This window comes from Gorilla gorilla, chromosome 5, assembly GCF_029281585.2.
Source record: "Gorilla gorilla gorilla isolate KB3781 chromosome 5, NHGRI_mGorGor1-v2.1_pri, whole genome shotgun sequence".
Lineage (NCBI taxonomy): Eukaryota > Metazoa > Chordata > Mammalia > Primates > Hominidae > Gorilla > Gorilla gorilla.
In genome coordinates this window covers 29,210,135-29,229,186 of record NC_073229.2, presented here as the reverse complement: position 1 = coordinate 29,229,186, position 19,052 = coordinate 29,210,135, and the positions used below count along the sequence as shown (strand labels likewise).

General features: G+C 38.4%; 1 protein-coding gene across 1 annotated transcript in view; it reads right to left on the bottom strand.

The window, feature by feature from the left end:
- The window catches only part of TMEM170B (transmembrane protein 170B), a 44,916-nt gene extending 26,099 nt beyond the window's left edge, over positions 1 to 18,817 (bottom strand). Inside the window, exon 1 of the mRNA XM_004043276.5 lies at positions 18,692 to 18,817. Within this exon, the coding sequence (XP_004043324.1) occupies positions 18,692 to 18,788 (97 nt within the window). The 5' untranslated portion in view covers positions 18,789 to 18,817. The remainder of the gene's footprint in view (positions 1 to 18,691) is intronic.
- Between the last annotated feature and the right edge of the window lie 235 nt (positions 18,818 to 19,052).

Here is a 19,052-nt window from a genome sequence, read left to right as displayed (position 1 = left end):
ACAACCCATCACCTAGGTATTAAGCCCAGCATGCATTCATTTCAGCTTTGTAGTGTCCCCAGTTTTTTCCTAAATGCATTATTTTGTAGAATTTAAAATCTATGCTTACTAAAACAGTTCAGTTATTCTATTTAAATTTTAATATAAAAATTTGCAAAAAATGTCACTCCCATCCAATGAGAAAAAGATAAAATTATACAATCGTAACTTTTCCTTAGCTCATTAGTGAGGTGAGGATGGAAAGCAAGGAGTGGGGGACGTGTGTTATCTGGTAAAGCACAAGAGCAGGCAGTGGGCAACATACAAGTGGGTAAGAAGAAATCAGCTACAATTTTTACAGATTGTTAAAGACCAAGCATGGGTTAACATATCAACCTTGAGTAAATGACACAAGTGACAGACACAAATGCACACTCGCTTGCAAGTGCTTTTCCACAGGTCTCTACTGAGTGCTCCCTGGAAAGACTGGATCATAGGCTGGAGACTGGAGAGAGCCACCACTGGTGGTATAGGCCTGCGGGAGGTGACTGCTAGGGAAACACAGAAATCTTGTTTCTTGCGACCCTTCTCTTATTCAAGGCAAAACCCTTAGCCATTAGGGGAGGGCAGCAAATCCTGTCACCCTAAAGGGACAGGCAAAGCTCTAGTAGAACTCCAGTTTAGGGAAGGGTAGAAGAATAAAACCTCTATTCCTGGGAGAGAAGCAGAAAACCATCCAGGACCCAGGACCCAATTCCAAGCAGAGGTCTGTTACTGCCAATGGAAGGACGAGAAACTCCTAAGAACAATCACAAATATAAGAAGAGTTTGGCCACCATGGTTCAGACAGGCAGGAATGCTGACAAAGCCCCACCTCCTGAGATCCCCATACACAGAGCATGCCTAACACAGAAACAGGACAGCTCCCCTCAGGAGCCTAACAGCAAGTAACAAGCATCAGCATTCCACCACTGGGGGGAGGCTAGTGTGTGGAGAGAGACCCCTTCTGAGGCATAGTTGTGAAGAAATGGCTAAAAGCTACAATGGAGCATTGCCACTGAGAATAACCCTGCAGTACAGAGCTCCCACCCTAAGCACAAGGCAACAACAGCAACCTTACAGAATGTGAAGCGTGCAGTGCACTGAAGGTAACCACAACAACAAAATTCAAATTCAGCTCAACTCCTAAGTAGATTAAATCAATTCTCACTATTGGTCTAACGGAAGCAACAGACCATCTCCAGACATAAACACGATGTACCTCAGTCTTTAGTGAGAGTTTTTCAATCAAAAAATTAAAAGAAGCACTCAAAAACAGGAAAAACAACTCACTGTTGAGAGATAAAGCAATCTACAGAACCAGAGTCAGAGATGGCCCAGTTTGTAGAATAACCAGACAGAGACTTTATAATAATTATTGTTAATATGTTAAAGCCTCTAGTGGAAGAAGCAGACAACACACATGAACAGATTGGGAATTTCAGTAGAGATGGAAATTCTAAGAGCCAAATGAAAATGCTAGAAGTTTAGAAAAAAAGATATGGCACAATTTCAAATGGTTTAACATATATGTAATTGGAGTCCAGAATAAGAAAGAGACAATGGAGAAGAAAAGATATTTGAAGGGAAAGTTGCCGAAAATTTTTCAAAAATAATAAAAGTCATCAAACCACAAATCCAAGACTCTCACAGAATCCTAAGATAAATACCTCCCACTTCCAAGAACCAAAAAACAACAAAACAAAAATAAACCACGCACACACATACCTAGACACATCATAGTGAAATGCGTGAAAACCAAAGATAAAGGGAAAATACTGAGGGTAGTCAGAGGTTAAAAGACATATTACAAACAGTGGAACAAATATAAAAAGTAAAGGAAACTTCTTATCAGAAATTTCCGAGCCAGAAGACAATAGAGTGACATCTTTAAAATACTGAAAGGGGAAAAAAAACTATAAAGACAGAAATCTATATTCAACAGAAATGTCTTTCAAAACTAAAGGTGAAATGAACATTTATTTGTCAGAAAGAAAAAAGCTCAGAGAATCAACTGCCAGAAGATCTATGCTACAAAATATATTGAAGGAAGCTCCTTAGACAGGATTATGATACCAGATGCAAACTTTACACCAAGAAATAAACAACAAAGGAGGCTAAAGTGAAGGTAAACATAAAAGACATTTTCTTCTTATTTTTAATCATGCTAACATTTCAACCAGACTTAAAAATAAATTGTATTTATCAACTGGCAACCACATTTAATACATAAGTTAAAGCTACTGTAGATACTTAATAGTTTCCTACTTTTGCCTCTTAAGAGAGAGCAGAAACATTATTTTTTAAACTTAATTGTGACACCTTCAAGAGCTGCTTTAACATAGTGCCCATCTTAAAATTCACGGCAATACTGTTTATTACCCACTTAAACCAAATTACCCTTTTGCTTGCTAATTATATAATTTCAAACTGTAAATAACAATACCCATAATTAAACAGAAGACAATTCTTAGAAAAACAGGTTTTTAATTAAAACCAATCAAAATATCATTTGCTTTAAAGAAATCAGGTTAAGGCTATTTAAAATAGTTCAAAAATTGCTCTATATTTAAGCCACAGCACTGTCTTCCTAAAAGATGCCATTCAATTTGTTCTTCCCCATAACTGATTAACTGAGTAATTACTCAATTATAATTCCAGTGATTTTTACTCAGATAAAAAGTGTAAGGATTAAATGTCAAAATCTGAATCTACTATGAAATTATAACAGTAACTATACAATGGTTTTAATTGTTATTGCGTGCCCTCAAGTATCTTAAATTGTATGTATCATACAAAAAAACATTTTTTGATTCATGTTTGTTTGAATCACCAACCTAAAAAAACCTTCTCAATGAAGAAGGATAAAATGTTTTACAATCTCATAATATAACATTTCCATGGGATATTTATACTAAATACTGAAAATTAAACTTTTTACACCAACGAGCATAACTTGTAATGAAATTCTCAATATAATACATTCCTGAAACTAAATATAAATAGGTAACCAAAGGAATGACCGATCAGGAAATACAAGCATAACCAGGAAAACTGCAAATAATGCAAAGTCAAGTCACGGTAATCACACCTTAAATAGCATTCAGACTAACTGTAAGGAAGTAATTATGCTGTACTGGGATTAAAAGAGAGAGAGAGATAATTTCATAACTGGAAGGAATCTTTAAATACTGAATCAAGTTTCCTAAACCAAATTTCAAGAAGGCCTAAGTCTAAGAGGTCAGAGGTGTGCAGAGAGCAAAGATTTTCTTGGTTCTAAACCTTACTCTACAAATAAGTATATTAAAAGTCTGAAGAAGTCCCACTTGAAAAAGAAAGTTGCTTAACTTGAAAGATTAAAGAAACAAGTTTATGTGCAAATGCATATATTTTTTCTTAACTCCTAGTAAAACCTCTAAACTTTTCTTAACTCATAAAATTTCTAGATCAGCTCTCCCTTAATCAATATGAAAACTATTTACATTAGATAGTATTATAAGTGAGGAAACAGGCCTGGGAAATACGTGACTTGTCTAAAGTAAAAAAAACTAGCTAGTAGAAGTTGAGGCTAAAAAATTTCTTGACTCATACATTCAAGGATCCTATTACTTCTTTCAAATCTTTATTTTTAGAAAAAAATTTAGCAGAACCCCAATTATCCAAGAAGGGAGGTGGAAATTCCAATAGCTGCTCACCTAACATATTTACATAAACATTTTTAATGTTTGATTCTCCTATATGCTTCAGATTTAATATAACTAAAATGTTTAGAATTTTTAAGATACAGTAGACCCTTGAACAATGCAGGTTTGCAGTGCACGGGTCCACATACATGTGGATTTTTTTTTCAATTAAACATGGAGCAAAAATATTCTAAGGATGCAAAACCCGCCTACAGGGAGGTTCAACTTTTCACATACATGGGTTCTGCAGGGCCACTGCAGGATTTTGGTATATGCAGCGGTCCTAGAATCAATCCCCCATATATACCTTGAGATCAAAATAGACACCTCTTTATCAACTAAGACCGAAACTAAGATTAAGGAAGCAAAGTTACCTACAGGTCAAGGGTTCAGGGCCCAGGCGGCATGGCGAATTTCTAAAGTCCTATGGCTCTAAACTCCCTGACAATAGGAGCTATCAGACCACCGCTTACTGATTTACAACCCAGACCACAACTCTGATTAGACACAGGACGAGCCTTATAAACGTTCTTTTCTGATAAGCAATTGCAGACCTTAAGCCAGTCTCTACCAGTTATACTATACCATAGAGACTGTGCACAGACTGCCTTTGCATCCCATAGTTCACCTTCTGACATAGTCAAATTCTACCTCATTTTAATGCTAAAACCTTGCCCCAAAGTAAACAGAGAATATGTTACCCATGTTTACCCACTGAGCATGCACTCAGCTCCTCTCATAAATATGTATAGATTTTCCCCCAAACCTGCTGAATATGTATGACTCTATTGTGTAATACAAACTCTGAGAGGCAATAAAACCCAACCTCAACTTCCCTTCTACGAAGAGACAGTGCTTTCTGCACATGCACATGGCAGAGACTGTCTCTTCCTGGTTTGCAAATTGATATTGCTGATAAAACTATCCTTTCTACTATTTAGCCAGCCTAGTGGTCTTTTGGATGACAACACTCAGGGATAACTGTATTATAATTTAGTAAGGATAATTTTCTATGGCTAATACTGCATACAAATGAAGAAAACATTCTCAAAAGATAAATTTAATATAATCTGTTAAAAGACAAGTCACTTTAAAAAAAATTTGGGTTATCATATGCTCTTGGAAATAAGTGAGTCATTTATACTGAAATTTTAATGTCTAAATCTCCCATATTAACTAATATACATCGTTAAGATAGCTATAAATTGATCACAAAAATAATTTTTAAAAAATCGGGTGTTCCCAACCACTAAGCTCTCAATAACAAAATCTCCTGAAGAATTGGTTTACAAGGCAGCATCCTAGGCCTTGTTCTAATATCCTAATTCCACATATATCGACTGGAGCCATGGATCTGTATGAACAGTTCCAGGTGATTCTGATACGTAGGCCTGGAAACCATGACAGATTCACGTAATTCACGGTAGGGAGTGACAGAAGGAAAAAACTGTATAATGAAAATCCAGTTTCACATTACTGATGAAAACATCTTTGCTTTCCAAGGCACCCAAGAGCAGCAACATAATCATGTTCTGGTAGCACCAACCCATAGGCAGTTCACCTCTCCTGCCTCTCTACCCTCCCATGAACAGGTTCCTACTCCACTCTCTACCTCTTCTTGTGCTGTCTTCACAGTTCCATTGCCTGCTTCTTCCTGAACTCAACAAGCCACAAAAGAACTACTTAATCTAAAGGTTAGCTTCTCTAGATCACTGAGCTCCTTATGGATAATGACTGACATTTTCACTTTTGTTCATCAGTGTTTACCACAGAGACTGGCACATAACTTATAATCAAGAAATATCAGGATTAATCCTTGGAAATGCTAGACTGTGCTATTTAAACATGATTTTACATATCGAGACAGCTTTCTGCTTTTTCTAATCACCTTGTTTTTACAGACACTTCATTCCCTCACCTGCTATGATGCCCCTAGTCTTCCCTTAGCCTCATTCCTTTCTCCCCACACCCACCTTTAAGACTGTCTTAGCCAGCATCCAGCAGGCCTCCAAGAGTCCCTATCACACCCTTGTGCAGTCTGCTCGCACAATGTTCCAGAGCTGGTCTGTGTATGACCAATAGATACAGCAGACATGATGGTATATCACTTCCAAGATTAGGCTATCAAAGACTGTGGCTTCTGTTTTGGTTTCTCTTACTGTGTGTTTGTGTCTATGTGTGTGTGATCTCTCACTCTGAAAAAACCAGTTGTGAGTAGCTCTATGGAGAAGGCCTCCCACCACTTGCCAAGAGCCACATGAATGCCCCTGGGAGCTGAACCCCCAGCCCTAGACAAGTCTGCAGAGAATGCAGTAGTCCTGGCTGACAGCTTGACTGGACACTGTAAGACCCTGAGCCAGAATCAGCATTCCTGACCATCAGAGACTGTATGAGAAAATAAATGTGTCTTGTGTTAAGCTGCTAAATTTGGGGGTAATGTCATTCAGCAATAGATAACTAATACAAAGATGTATAAGTTAATACTCAAGAATATAAGCTTCTTGAAAATAGTCGCTATGTATTTATCTTTGTATCTCTGACAGCACCATGTCCATGGTAAAGTTACTCAAATGTTTGCTCAACTGAACTGCAGTTGAGTGGTAATTTTTCAAGTCATGGCTTAGACACTCTGTAAGCAAGGGCAAAATAATCTCTGCCTGTTTCCTCACTTTTACAAACTGAATTAATAATGGTGTCTACCTTGTGGGATTATTGTGAGGCTCAAATGAAATAATACATGTAACATTCTTAGAACAATGCCCAGCACATTAAAAGGTGTTAAAGAAATGTTAACTACTAAAAGTAAAATTTCTAAGAAGGAAATACATCACTTTCCTTCCTTAGTACCGAAACCCTGGGTATACGTTTTTTTATATAAGAATCATACAATCTGTCAGGGTAAAGCGTTGGTTAAAAAAAAAAAAAAAAAATTGACTGGGCACAGTGGCTCATGCCTGTAATCCCAGCGCTTTGGGAGGCTGAGGCGGGTGGATCACCTGAGGTCAGGAGTTCAAGACCAGCCTGACCAACATGGTGAAACCCCATCTCTACTAAATAAAAAAAATTAGCTGGGCATGGTGGTGGGCACCTGTATAATCCCAGCTACTTGGGGGCGGAAGCAAGAGAATCGCTTGAACTCAGGAGGCACAGGTTGCAGTGAGCCAAGACTGCGCCACAGCACTCCAGCCTGGGTGACAAAGTGAGACTCTGCTTCAAAAAAAAAAAAATTATATAAGCCACGACAGGATTATGAAAAAAATTAGAGGCAGGGCACTGTGGCTCGTGCCTGTAATCCTAGCATTTTGGGAGGCCAAGGCGGGCAGACTGCCTGAGTCCGGCAGTTTGAGACCAGCCTGGGCAACACAGCGAGACCCCGTCTTTATTTATAAAAAGTTAGAAAAATTGATGTACATGTAAGTATATGGGATAACATACCAAATGAAGGGGAGTAATGGAGTATGTTAATAAGCTAATGTTAATTGATCTAGTAACCTACATTCCTCAAAGCTATTTTCATCTTTTTCAAGTCCTACTACAACAAGTAGATATATGCTCTTAGATTATATTCCATGATTATCATAACACAAGCAACTGGACTCCAGTAAGAAATTGTGTTCTTCCTATTTGCATAAAGTTTGGTGAAAAAAATCTTTTTCTTTCAATGCTTAATCTACTTAGCCAAAGTCATGAGATGGAATGTGACAATCTAATGAGGCCTCTTTTTTCTTTTTTTTTTTTGAGACGGAGTCTTGCTCTGTCACCCAGGCTGGAGTGCAGTGGCGCCATCTCGGCTCACTGCAAGCTCCGCCTCCAGGGTCCATGCCATTCTCCTGCCTCAGCCTCCCGAGTAGCTGGGACTACAGGCGCCCACCACTACGCCTGGCTAACTTTTTGTATTTTTAGTAGAGACGGGATTTCACCATGTTAGCCAGGATGGTCTCGATCTCCTGACCTCGTGATCCACCCACCTCTGCCTCCCAAAGTGCTGGGATTACAGGCGTGAGCCACCGTGCCTGGCCTGAGGCTTCTTTTAAATGTGTTGGTACTGCCACTGTTTATTCTATGATTATTTTACTGTTCATGTAGTCATTTAAAATAAAAAATTAACCTATCATACCTGATATCACATATTTTAAATAAATTTATACGCTCACTTTATAGAAAATGAGATGCATGCAAAATGCTTTATATAGGGTCTGATACACAGTGAGGGTTCAATAAATATAGCCATCAGTAGACTTATTCATCTGATACTACAATAAGTTCAACATGCTACAGTCTCTGGGCTCTCCTCTTACCTCTGACCACTCTTTTATTATTATTATTATTATACTTTAAGTTCTAGGGTACATGTGCACAACATGCAGGTTTGTTACATATGTATACATATGCCATGTTGGTATGCTGCATCCATTAATTCGTCATTTACATTAGGTGTATCTCCTAATGCTATCCCTCCCCCTTCCCCCCACCCCATGACAGACCCCAGTGTGTGATGTTCTCCACCCTGTGTCCAAGTGTTTTCATTGTTCCAATTCCCACCTATAAGTGAGAGCACGCGATCTTTGGTTTTCTGTCCTTGCGATAGTTTGCTCAGAATGATGGTTTCCAGCTTCATCCATGTCCCTACAAAGGACATGAACTCATCCTTTTTATGGCTGCATAGTATTCCATGGTGTATATGTGCCACATTTTCTTAATCCAGTCTATCATTGATGGACATGTGGGTTGGTTCCAAGTCTTTGCTATTATGAATAGTGCCACAATAAACATACGTGTGCATGTCTCTTTATAGCAGCATGATTTATAATCCTTTGGATATACACCAGTAATGGGATGGCTGGGTCAAATGGTATTTCTAGTTCTAGATCCCTGAGGAATCGCCACACTGTCTTCCACAATGGTTGAACTAGTTTACAGTCCCACCAACAGTATAAAAGTGTTCCTATTTCTCCACATCCTCTCCAGCACCTGTTGTTTCCTGACTTTTTAATGATCGCCATTCTAACTGGTGTGGGATGGTATCTCATTGTGGTTTTGATTTGCATTTCTCTGATGGCCAGCGATGAAGAGCATTTTTTCATGTGTCTGTTGGCTGCATAAATGTCTTCTTTTGAGAAGTGTCTGTTCATATCCTTTGCCCACTTTTTGATGGGTTTTTTTCTTGTAAATTTGTTTAAGTTCTTTGCAGATTCTAGATATTAGCCCTTTGTCAGATGGGTAGATTGCAAAAATTCTCTCCCATTCTGTAGGTTGCCTGTTCAGTCTGATGGTAGTTTCTTTTGCTGTGCAGAAGCTCTTTAGTTTAATTAGAGATCCCATTTCTCAATTTTGGCTTTTGTTGCCAATTTCCTTCCTTAGTTTCAATTCCTTGTCCCCATCCCTACCTCCTCTCTCTTCTAAGTTTCTTTTCTACAGAAAACATATCCCTAGAAATTGTGACTCCTCTTCATGAACTATCTTACTTTCTTAGACCTTCCTTTCAATCACTAAACAAAGATAAATACATTTTATTATCATAGTTAATATTAAAGAATCAAAATTATAACTCAAGCAGTCTCAAGACATATCCAGAAAATGGTTCAGATCGAAGAAATGTCATCTGGACCTTGGACTTGGTATTGCTAGAGGATATGAATTTATGATTCAAAAATAATGAGACAGAAATTAAGAAAATAAAAACTTAATGACAAATGGTAAAAACAAAAAAAAATCCCTAATGACAATTTCGGTTTTTAAAAATTATAGCATTTTCATTCTCAATAAGATATACAGGTAAGCCTCCTAAGAAGTTAAATCCTATAAAGGCCATATCATACTGGCACTTATTAATTGACTCTGTACCTATCAAGGGTAAGGACTTTTCACATTTTTTAAAAAAGTAAAATGGAGGTCTGACACAAATACTGAAAAGTAGCATATATCTTTAGGGCACATTTACAAAACATAAATAACTCTAAGTAGACATTTGAAGTAATTTTTTCTACTTAAGCTCACCTCCTATAATACAGCATTTAGGAAGAGGAACTTAACCTAATGGTAAGCTAGAATACAGAGTAACCCCAAGAGAAGCATGCCTTGTTGGGAATGCAACTGAAGGAAGGTGCTGACTATACCAGTATGAATGTGAACAATTCCAAATATATATACTAAATATTCACTTTCTTTTTTCTTTGACACTAAATATTGAAACAAAAATGGCTTAGCAACTATAATGCCTAAAAGGGAACTATGATGTAGTATGTATATGTGCATGTGTATACATATCCTAAATATACATATATACAATACTCTTCGTTTATCTGCAGTTTCACTTTCTGCAATTACAGTTACCCACTATCGAATATTGTCTGAACATAGATAAATATAGTACAGTACAATATTTTGAGAGCGAGAGACCGCATTCATATAACTTTTACTACAGTATTTGTTGTTGTTAATCTCTGACTGTGCCTAAGTTCTAAGTTAAACTTTATCACAGGTATGCATATGTAGGAAAAAACATAGTACAGGCATGTGTTGCCTAATGACGGGGATACATTCTGAGAAATGTGTCATTTGGCCATTTCATTATTGTGCAAATATTATACAGTGTACTTACACAAACCTAGATGGTATAAGCTAACATATATTCCATTTAGGCTATATGGTATAGCCTATTGCTCCTAGGCAACAAACCTGTATAGCATGTTACTTTACTGAATACTGCAGGCAATTGTAACACAATGGGAAGTATTTGCGTCTCTAAACATAAAAAAGTTCAGTAAAAATATAGCATAAAAGATTAAAAAATGGATATCTGTATGGGGAAGTTATCATGAATAGAGCTTGCAGGCCTGGAAGTTGCTCCAGGTGAAATTGTGAGTGAATGTGAAGGCCTCAGACATTACTGTACACTGATGTAGACTTTATAAACACTATACACAGGCTACACTAAATTTATTTTTAAAATTTTTTTGTTCTTCAATAATTAACCTTAGCTTACTGTAACTTTTTTACTTTATAAACTTTGAAGTTTTAACTTTTTAACTATTTTCTAATAACATTTAGCTTAAAACACAAATACATCGTACAGCTGTATGAAAAACACTTTATATTCTTAATTTTATAAACTTTTTCTACTTCTAAAATTAAAAAAAAATTGTTAAAAACTAAGACCCAAACATACATATTAGCCTAGGCCTACACAGGGTCAGGATCATCAATATCACTGTCTTCCACCTCCACACTTTGTCCCATGGAAAGTCTTCAGGGGCAATGACTGGCAGGGAGCTGGCATCTCCTAAGGTAACAATGTCTTCTTCTGGAATGGCTCCTGAAGGATCTGCCTGAGGCTGTTTTACAGCTTGCCTTTTTTTTTTTTTTTTTTTTTAAAGACGGAGTCTCGCTCTGTTGCCCAGGCTGGAGTGCAGTGGTGCGATCTCGGCTCACTGCAAGCTCCGCCTCCCAGGTTCATGCCATTTTCCTGCCTCAGCCTCCCAAGTAGCTGGGACTACAGGCGCATACCACTATGCCCAGCTAATTTTTTGTATTTTTTTTTTTTTAGTAGACACGGGGTTTCACCATGTTAGCCAGGATGGTCTCGATCTCCTGACCTCGTGATCCGCCTGCCTCGGCCTCCCAAAGTCCTGGGATTCAGCTTTTTTTTTTTAAACAAGTAGGGGTACATTCTAAAATAATGATAAAAAATCTAGTACAGTAAATACATAAACCAGTAACACAGTTGTTTATCATCAAGTATTATTTACTGTACATAACTATATATGCTCTACTTTTATACAACAGGCAGTACAGTAGGTCTGTTGACACCAGCATCACCATAAACACGTGAGTAACGTGTTGCGCTATGACACTAGGATGGCCATGATCTCAGTAGGTGACAGAATTTTTTTAGCTCCATTATAATCTTATGGGACCATCATCATATAAGGTCCTTCTTTGACTGGAAAGTTACATGGCAAATGACTGTATATATGGGGTTCAGAAATATCCATGGTTTCAGGCACCCACTGGGGGTTTTGGAACATACTGCCCTTGAATAAACGGGACTACTACTACTACTACTACTACTACTACTACTTACTACTAGTACTATACACACACACACACACACACACACACACAGAGAGAGAGAGAGAGAAGCCTTTTAACCTTCATTCCAGGTTGAATTCCCAGCCTCCCAATGCTTATTTACCAATAAAAAGAAGGGAACACCTGCCCCTACATTTGCTGCTGACACAGAGAGACCAGCCTGAAGCAGCCCTCATCTTTTTCCCAGGGACCAATTATCCCTTTCCTAACACCAGCCAAGTTTTGCATTTACAATGGGATTTACAGACCCTGCCCTTTTCTAAATAAAAATTCTTCTCTAACTCTTAGCAACCAAATTTGGGTCAGAACACTAAGATGGAAGCCAAAGTAGTTAAAGAAAATAAAAGTAAAGCCAAAAAAAAAAACATTGAATTGTAGATTTTTTAAAAGTCAAGTTACTTAAAAAACTGTATATACAATATTGACTCTCACTTTAGATTGGGGTTGGGAATTGAGAATATATTCAAAGAAAGAAAATCTATTTGAAAAAGAAAGGAAGCTATTTATCTCTCTACTTCAGAAGCATATAACTGACACAGTTAAACAATTTAGGAATCCTGTGAAAAACACACTTAAAGAAGTGATATGTACAGAAAGAGAATTTTGGCAATGGTTATTAAGTGACAGATATGGGGTTTCGAGGGATTAATATGCTCTACATGGAATCCCCATACAAGTGTCTTCCAAGGTAGGGGAAACAAATAGCAGGCTGAACTTGGTAGGAGTTCTAAAACTGGCTAGATAATAAATATGGATCACTAGCTTTTACAAGGGCAATGGCAACTTAAAATGTTATAAAGCCTAATATATTACATTTTCCAGTATATTTTATTTTCTGGACAAATTAGTTCCATTCATACATCTTCAGGCTCACTGATGCAAACACTTACCAGGGTACTTTTAAGTACAGGTTGAATATCCCTTATTTGAAATGCTTGAGACCAGAAGGATTTCAGACTTCAGATTTTGGAATATTTTCATGCTATTTACTGACTAGTATTTCCTTTGAGTGTCATGTTGCTCAAAAAGTTTAGGATTTTGGAGCATTTTGAATTTCAAAATTTCAGATTAGGAATGTTCAACCTGTACCATAATATTTATTCTCTCTCGACCTGCCTGAGTTAACAAGCTATGTAGGAGAAAAAGGAAAGGCAGAGAATAAAGGGCCAGGAAACTCTGGTTCCAGTCCTGCCTCTGTCATTAAATAACTGATCTCAGCCATGTCACTTCACTGATGGAGTGATATTTCAATATTTCTAAAATTAAGTCGTTCTGGCTGTAAAATGTTAAGATGTTTGTAGTTCTCATTATTACTTTTTAAGAATTTATTTTTATCAAAGTAATATATAAACAAGACTACTTTCTAGAGGTCAGTCTCTAAGATAAAAAGGTCAGTATATTTTCCCACTTCACCTATTGGGATAATACACAAAGTGAAAAATCACATCACATCTCTTTGTACATGGGAAAAAAACACTAGTGACAGCATATTTCCCTTTCATGTGGTATCCAATTAATCAGAATGCCTATTAAGCAAATTTGTGCAAATCCTTCACACAGTTATTTCTTAAATCCAAGTAGTACTGGTTCTAGACTATGCTCCTTTCTATTAGTTTCATTTCCAAGTTTATGATGACGAAAAAATGCCTTCTGAGTTAACATATGTGTTATCATATTATGAAAAAAGATAATGACTTTTTCACTATTAGCTATCAGATCTAAGCAAGTTACTCTTTGCTTCAGTATCTGAATCTGTAAAATAAGAACAATAATCTCTCTCAGGATTGCCGAAAAGATTAAACAAAATATATGAAAGCATTATACCCAACACAGAAAACTACTCTCAATAAGCATTTGCATGTTTTAAAGGTATGTATAAAAATGATTTATATGAGTTGCTTAAACACTTCATTCCTCTTTAACAGCATATTCACTCCAAGAGATGCAGCTGAGAAACAATGCAATATAGAATGTTTAAATCAAGCAACTGTTAAAATTTTAAAAATTCACCTCATTAAACATGTATTTATCACTTACTATGTGCCAGGTACTATAATGCTAGGGTATAAGAATTCAAAGGTGAGGCAATGGACTGACCCTCAAAAAGCTCACAGTCTAGAAGAGATAAACACAAATTATAACATAAATGAAAAACATAATAAAAATATGTACAAAGAGCAGAAGTAGCAAGATGAAGCAAGAAATTAATTTTGCTTGAAGAAAGTAAGGAGGAAGTAGCTGAAGTAGCATGGTAAAGAAGAAAGAGGAGTCTAGAGGCAAAGACTTGGGTCTAAAGCCCAGCTCAGTCATATACTAGCTATAAGATTTGGGACAATTTAATTTACCTCTCCGAGTTTCCTTTCAAATGTACTTTGAAGAGTTATTCTGAAGATTAGAAATAATATATGTAAAGTGCCTAACACAGCAGCCATGCAACAAATGACAGATGTTTCAGAAGTTGTGTTTACTCGCCTCTTTTGAGCAGACAAAGTTGTAAATGGCACTGTAGGTAGCATCTGTTAACTAGTGATTAAGATACACACCGAATCACTAAGGTCACTAGCATGGAGAAGGCCACAATGAATCCCATCAGAATATTATCACTTATAGACTGCCACTGTTGAGAAGAGATGTGGTTCCTAACGTGGTACACTCAACCACTAGTGAAACATATTTCTAATCTGTTTCTTTCTGCATTTTTACCCTGACGCCTAGAATTTCACATATTCAGACAGTAGTTATTTCCTAGTAGAGGTTCCCATGGTCCTCAGTCCCACCTCAGTCCTAGTTTGGGATGTTCGGCACATCCTTTATGAAATGGCAAGGTCCAATGAGCAACTGGCAAGTATTAAGATCATATTGAAAGACATATTGGAGCTAACCCTGGATGAATAACTACTATTATCAGCTTAATGGTTGACTTGTGGAACTGGAGGCAATTATAATCATTAGAATCTTACTTATTTAAAAATATTGTTGAAGCTGGCCAGCAGTTAAGTTACATTTACATTTACTCTATGGCTCCCAAAGCTAACTTTCTCTAAAAACCCTTTGATGAGCTAATCCAGTGATTAATATCTACAGGCATACCTTGTTTTATTGTACTTCACTTTATTTTGGCTTTTACAAATGGTAAGTTTGAGGCAACTCTGTGTCAAGCAAGTCTATCAGTACCATTTTTCCAACAGCATGTGCTCACTTTGTGTCACATTTTGGTAATTCTCACAGTATTTCAAATTTTATTATCTTATTATTTTATTATTGTATTTTATTATTATAGTGAACTGTGATAAGTGATCTCTGATGTTACTATTTTACTCGATAATTTACTCGATAAATCTTGTGTGTTCTCACTGCTCCACCAACCAGCCATTCCTCAGTCTCTCTCCCTCTCCTCGGGTTTCCCTATTCCCTGAGATACAACAATATTGAAATCAGGCCAACTAATAACCCTACATTGGCCTCTGAGTGTTCAAGTGAAAAAAAGAGTCAGATATCTCACTTTAAATCAAGTGCTAGAGATGATAAAGCTTAGTGAGGAAGGCACGTTCAAAGATGAGTTAGGCTGAAAGCTAGGCCTCTCGTACCAAACAGCCAAGTTGCAAATGCAAAGAAAAATTCTTAAAGGAAATTGAAAGTGTTACACTAGTGAACACACAAATCATAAGAAAGCAAAACAGACTGCTCTCTGATATGAAGAAAGTTTGAGTGGTCTAAATAGAAGACGAAACCAGCTACAACACTCCCCTAAGCCAAAGCCTAATCCAGAGAAAGACCCCAACTCTCTTCAATTCCATGCAGGCTGGGATGTGAGAAAGCTGCAAAAGAAAGTTTGATACTAGCAGATGTCAGTTCTTTAGGTTTAACAAAAGACACCTCTATAACATAAAAGTGCAAGGTGAAGCAGCAAATGCTGATGTAGAAGCACAAATTATCCAGAAGATCTAGCTAACTGATGAAGGTGGCTACCCCAAACAACAGATATTCCATGTAGATTAAACACCCTTATATCAGAAGAAGATGCCATTTAGGACTTGCACAGCTAGAGAGAAGTCAATCCCTGACTTCGAAGCTTCAAAGGACAGGCTGACTCTTCTTAGGAGCTAATGCAGCTGGTGACTTTATATTAAAGCCAATGCTCATTTACCATTCTGGCGCCCTTGAGAATTATGCTAAATCTACCCTGGCTGTGCTCTATAAATGAAACAAAAAAGCCTGGATGACAGTACATCAGTTTACAGCACGGCCTACTGAATATGTGAAGCCCACTGTTGAGAACTGCTCAGAAAAAAAAAGATTCCTTTCATTTTAATGAGTATTTTCTTCAATGACAATGTACCTGGTCAACCAAGAGCTGTGATGGAGATGTCCAAGTAGATCAATGTTGTTTTCATGACTGCTAACACAACATCCATTCTGCAGACCATGGATCAAAGAGTAATTTTGACTTTCTAGTCTTATTATTTAAGAAATACACTGCGTAAGAAGGCTAAAACTGCCAGAGATAGTGATTCCTCTGACGGACCTGGACAAAGGAAATTGAAAACCTTCTGGAAAGGAGTCACCATTCTAGATGCCCTTAAGAACAATCGTGATTCATGAGAAGAGGTCCAAATATCAACTTTCATAGGAGTTGGAAAGCAATTGACTCCATTCCTCATGGATGACTTTGAGGGGATCAACACTTCAGTGGAGGAAGTAACCACAGGTGTGGTCGAAATAGCAAGAGAACTAGAACTAGAAGTGGAGCCTGAAGATGTGACTGAATTGCTGCACTCTCATGATAAAGTTTGAATGGATGAGGAGTTGCTTCTTATGGATGAGCAAAGAAAGTGGTTTCTTGAGATGCAATCTACTCCTGGTGAAGATTATGTGAACACCGTGGAAATGACAACAAAGGATTTAGACTATTACATAAACTCGGTTGATAAAGCCGCAGCAGGGTTTGAAAGGACTGACTCCAATTTTGAAAGTTCTACTGTGGATAAAATGCTACCCAACAGCATCCCATACTACAGAGAAATCTTTCATGAAAGGAAGAGTCTATTGCTCTTCCTCAGTGGCCTCCTTCATTGCTGTTTTAAGAAAACTGCGGTCATCCCAATCTCCAGCAATCATCACCTTGATCAGTCAGCAGTCATCAACACAAAGACAAGACCCTCTACCAGAAAAAAGATAACGTCCTTGCTGAAGGCTCAGATGATCGTTAGCAATTTTTCAGCAATAAAGTATTTTTAAATTAACGTCTGTACTTTTTTTTTCAGGCATAATGCTATTTCACATTTAAAGGCTACAGGTAAAATGTAACTTTTACATGCACTAGGAAAACAAAAAATTCATTTGACTCACTTTATTGCAATATTTGCTTTATTGTGGTGTTCTGGAACCAAACCTGCAATCTTTCCAAGGTATGCCTGCACAAATACATGTTAAGTCCCTACTTTTCATTTCACTTAAACAAAAACTGGTACAGTTCAAATACCAAACAGTGGATAAATGCAAGCAAAATCATAAGTAAGATAAAGCAGTCTACCTCTAAATTCAACTGAATCATGAGATGGTCTTTATGTCCATTTAGTTTTCCAGAATTATAACAATATATTCCTTACCGGCAATCATCATGTAAAGTCAGTCTGTTTCAAGTTAAATAACCACAGCTTAAAAGTGAGGATAGCATGAAGCAATCCAGAACCTACTTTAACTGTATAGTTTCCATTCGAAGAAACCAGTGTCCTTAAAGTTGTCTTTTGTAGTATATAATTCCATAAAATTTTCTTCTATGAATGTTTGTATTCTATACCATGTCAGACTTTATATATATGTTATATATATGAACCCAGGTTATATTTGTAAAATACTCACAACACTCTTAACCAGTTTGACAAAATGCATTTTGAAATACTAATGTTCTACTGAAACTAACTGCCTTACACATTTTCAAGAATTAAATTCTGAGTATTTTTTTAAGATTTTTTTTCCTCTGAAAAGCAGGCACTGAGGAGTCACCAAATCGCAACTGAATCTCTTTCTCGTAAATTCTACTTCAGAGAATAATTTTTAAATTCGGAACTCAAAGTATAATGTAAGCATTTCCACATAACAAAACCAGAAGTTTTTTCACAAAGCAAATCTACAGACTGAATAAAAATATTGTGTGTTTTATCACTCACTTTTACAAATAGAAATTGATGTTATAAGGCCAATTACTGACAGCCTTAATAAATGAAGGGAAATACACAAAATTATCAAATGTCTCAGAAGCAGCAGCTGGAGGCCTGAGGGAAAGAGACAGACAGACAAAAGGAAATGGGAGGGGAAGGAGATATATGAAGCTAACACGCTTAGACCGCACTAGACCTTAGCTCAGCCCCTGACCCACTATAATTTACTCAGTTATCTACATCGCCCAAAAAATTAGCGGTTGAAAAAGTAAATCGACCATTGTGGGCAATGATTTTAGGTTCTACATTTGGCTTGAGATTTGCCAGAAAGAAAAAGAACTAAATCAGAAAAAGATGTAAATAGCAAGAAGCGATGTGTGTGGAAGGGGGAGGGGAGGAGGGTAATGGAATAAAAGCGAAATGCGCTCAAGTCTCAGCACTAAAGCTACTCCGCGCGTACTACAGAGGCCGGGCCGCCACCGGGAGCTCTCCCCGTGCGGGGCAGGAGCTGGGGTCGCTGATGCTCCCCTGGCGACTCAGGGAAGGCGGTGGCGGGAGCCGGCGCCCCCGGGACACGCGCAGAGTGGCTCCGATTAACACCTTCCTCGCCGGGACCTGGAGCTCCGAGCGGGGCGCGCACGGGGGTGGGGCGGCGAGGAGCGTGTCCCCTCCCGAGGAGGGAGAAGACAGGGGAGGGGCGGACCGCATCCCCGTCCCCAGCCCAGGCGCGTCAATTACCCGTGAGGTTCCTCAGCACCGTCCCGTGGGCCCAGAGGCTCAGGACCTGCTGCACCGACAGGTTGATCATGGAGTGGTCGCCCCCCTCCGCCTTCATCTTCCCCGAGGGGCGCCCGCCGCCCTCTCCTCGGGTGCCGGGCGGCGGCGGCGGCTGCGAGGCTCGGGGGGCGGCGGCGGGTGCGCGGCTCCTCCAGGCCGCCGCCGCTGGTGGAGGCTGCGGGACGCCGGGCCGGGCGCTGCTGCTGCTGCAGCCGGAGGGCCTCCGTGGGGGGGCCGCTCAGCGTGTCTCCCAGGCAGCCCCCTCCCCGCCGGGGAGACATTGAGGACGGCGGACGGAGGAAGGAGGGGAGGGGGCCGGGCG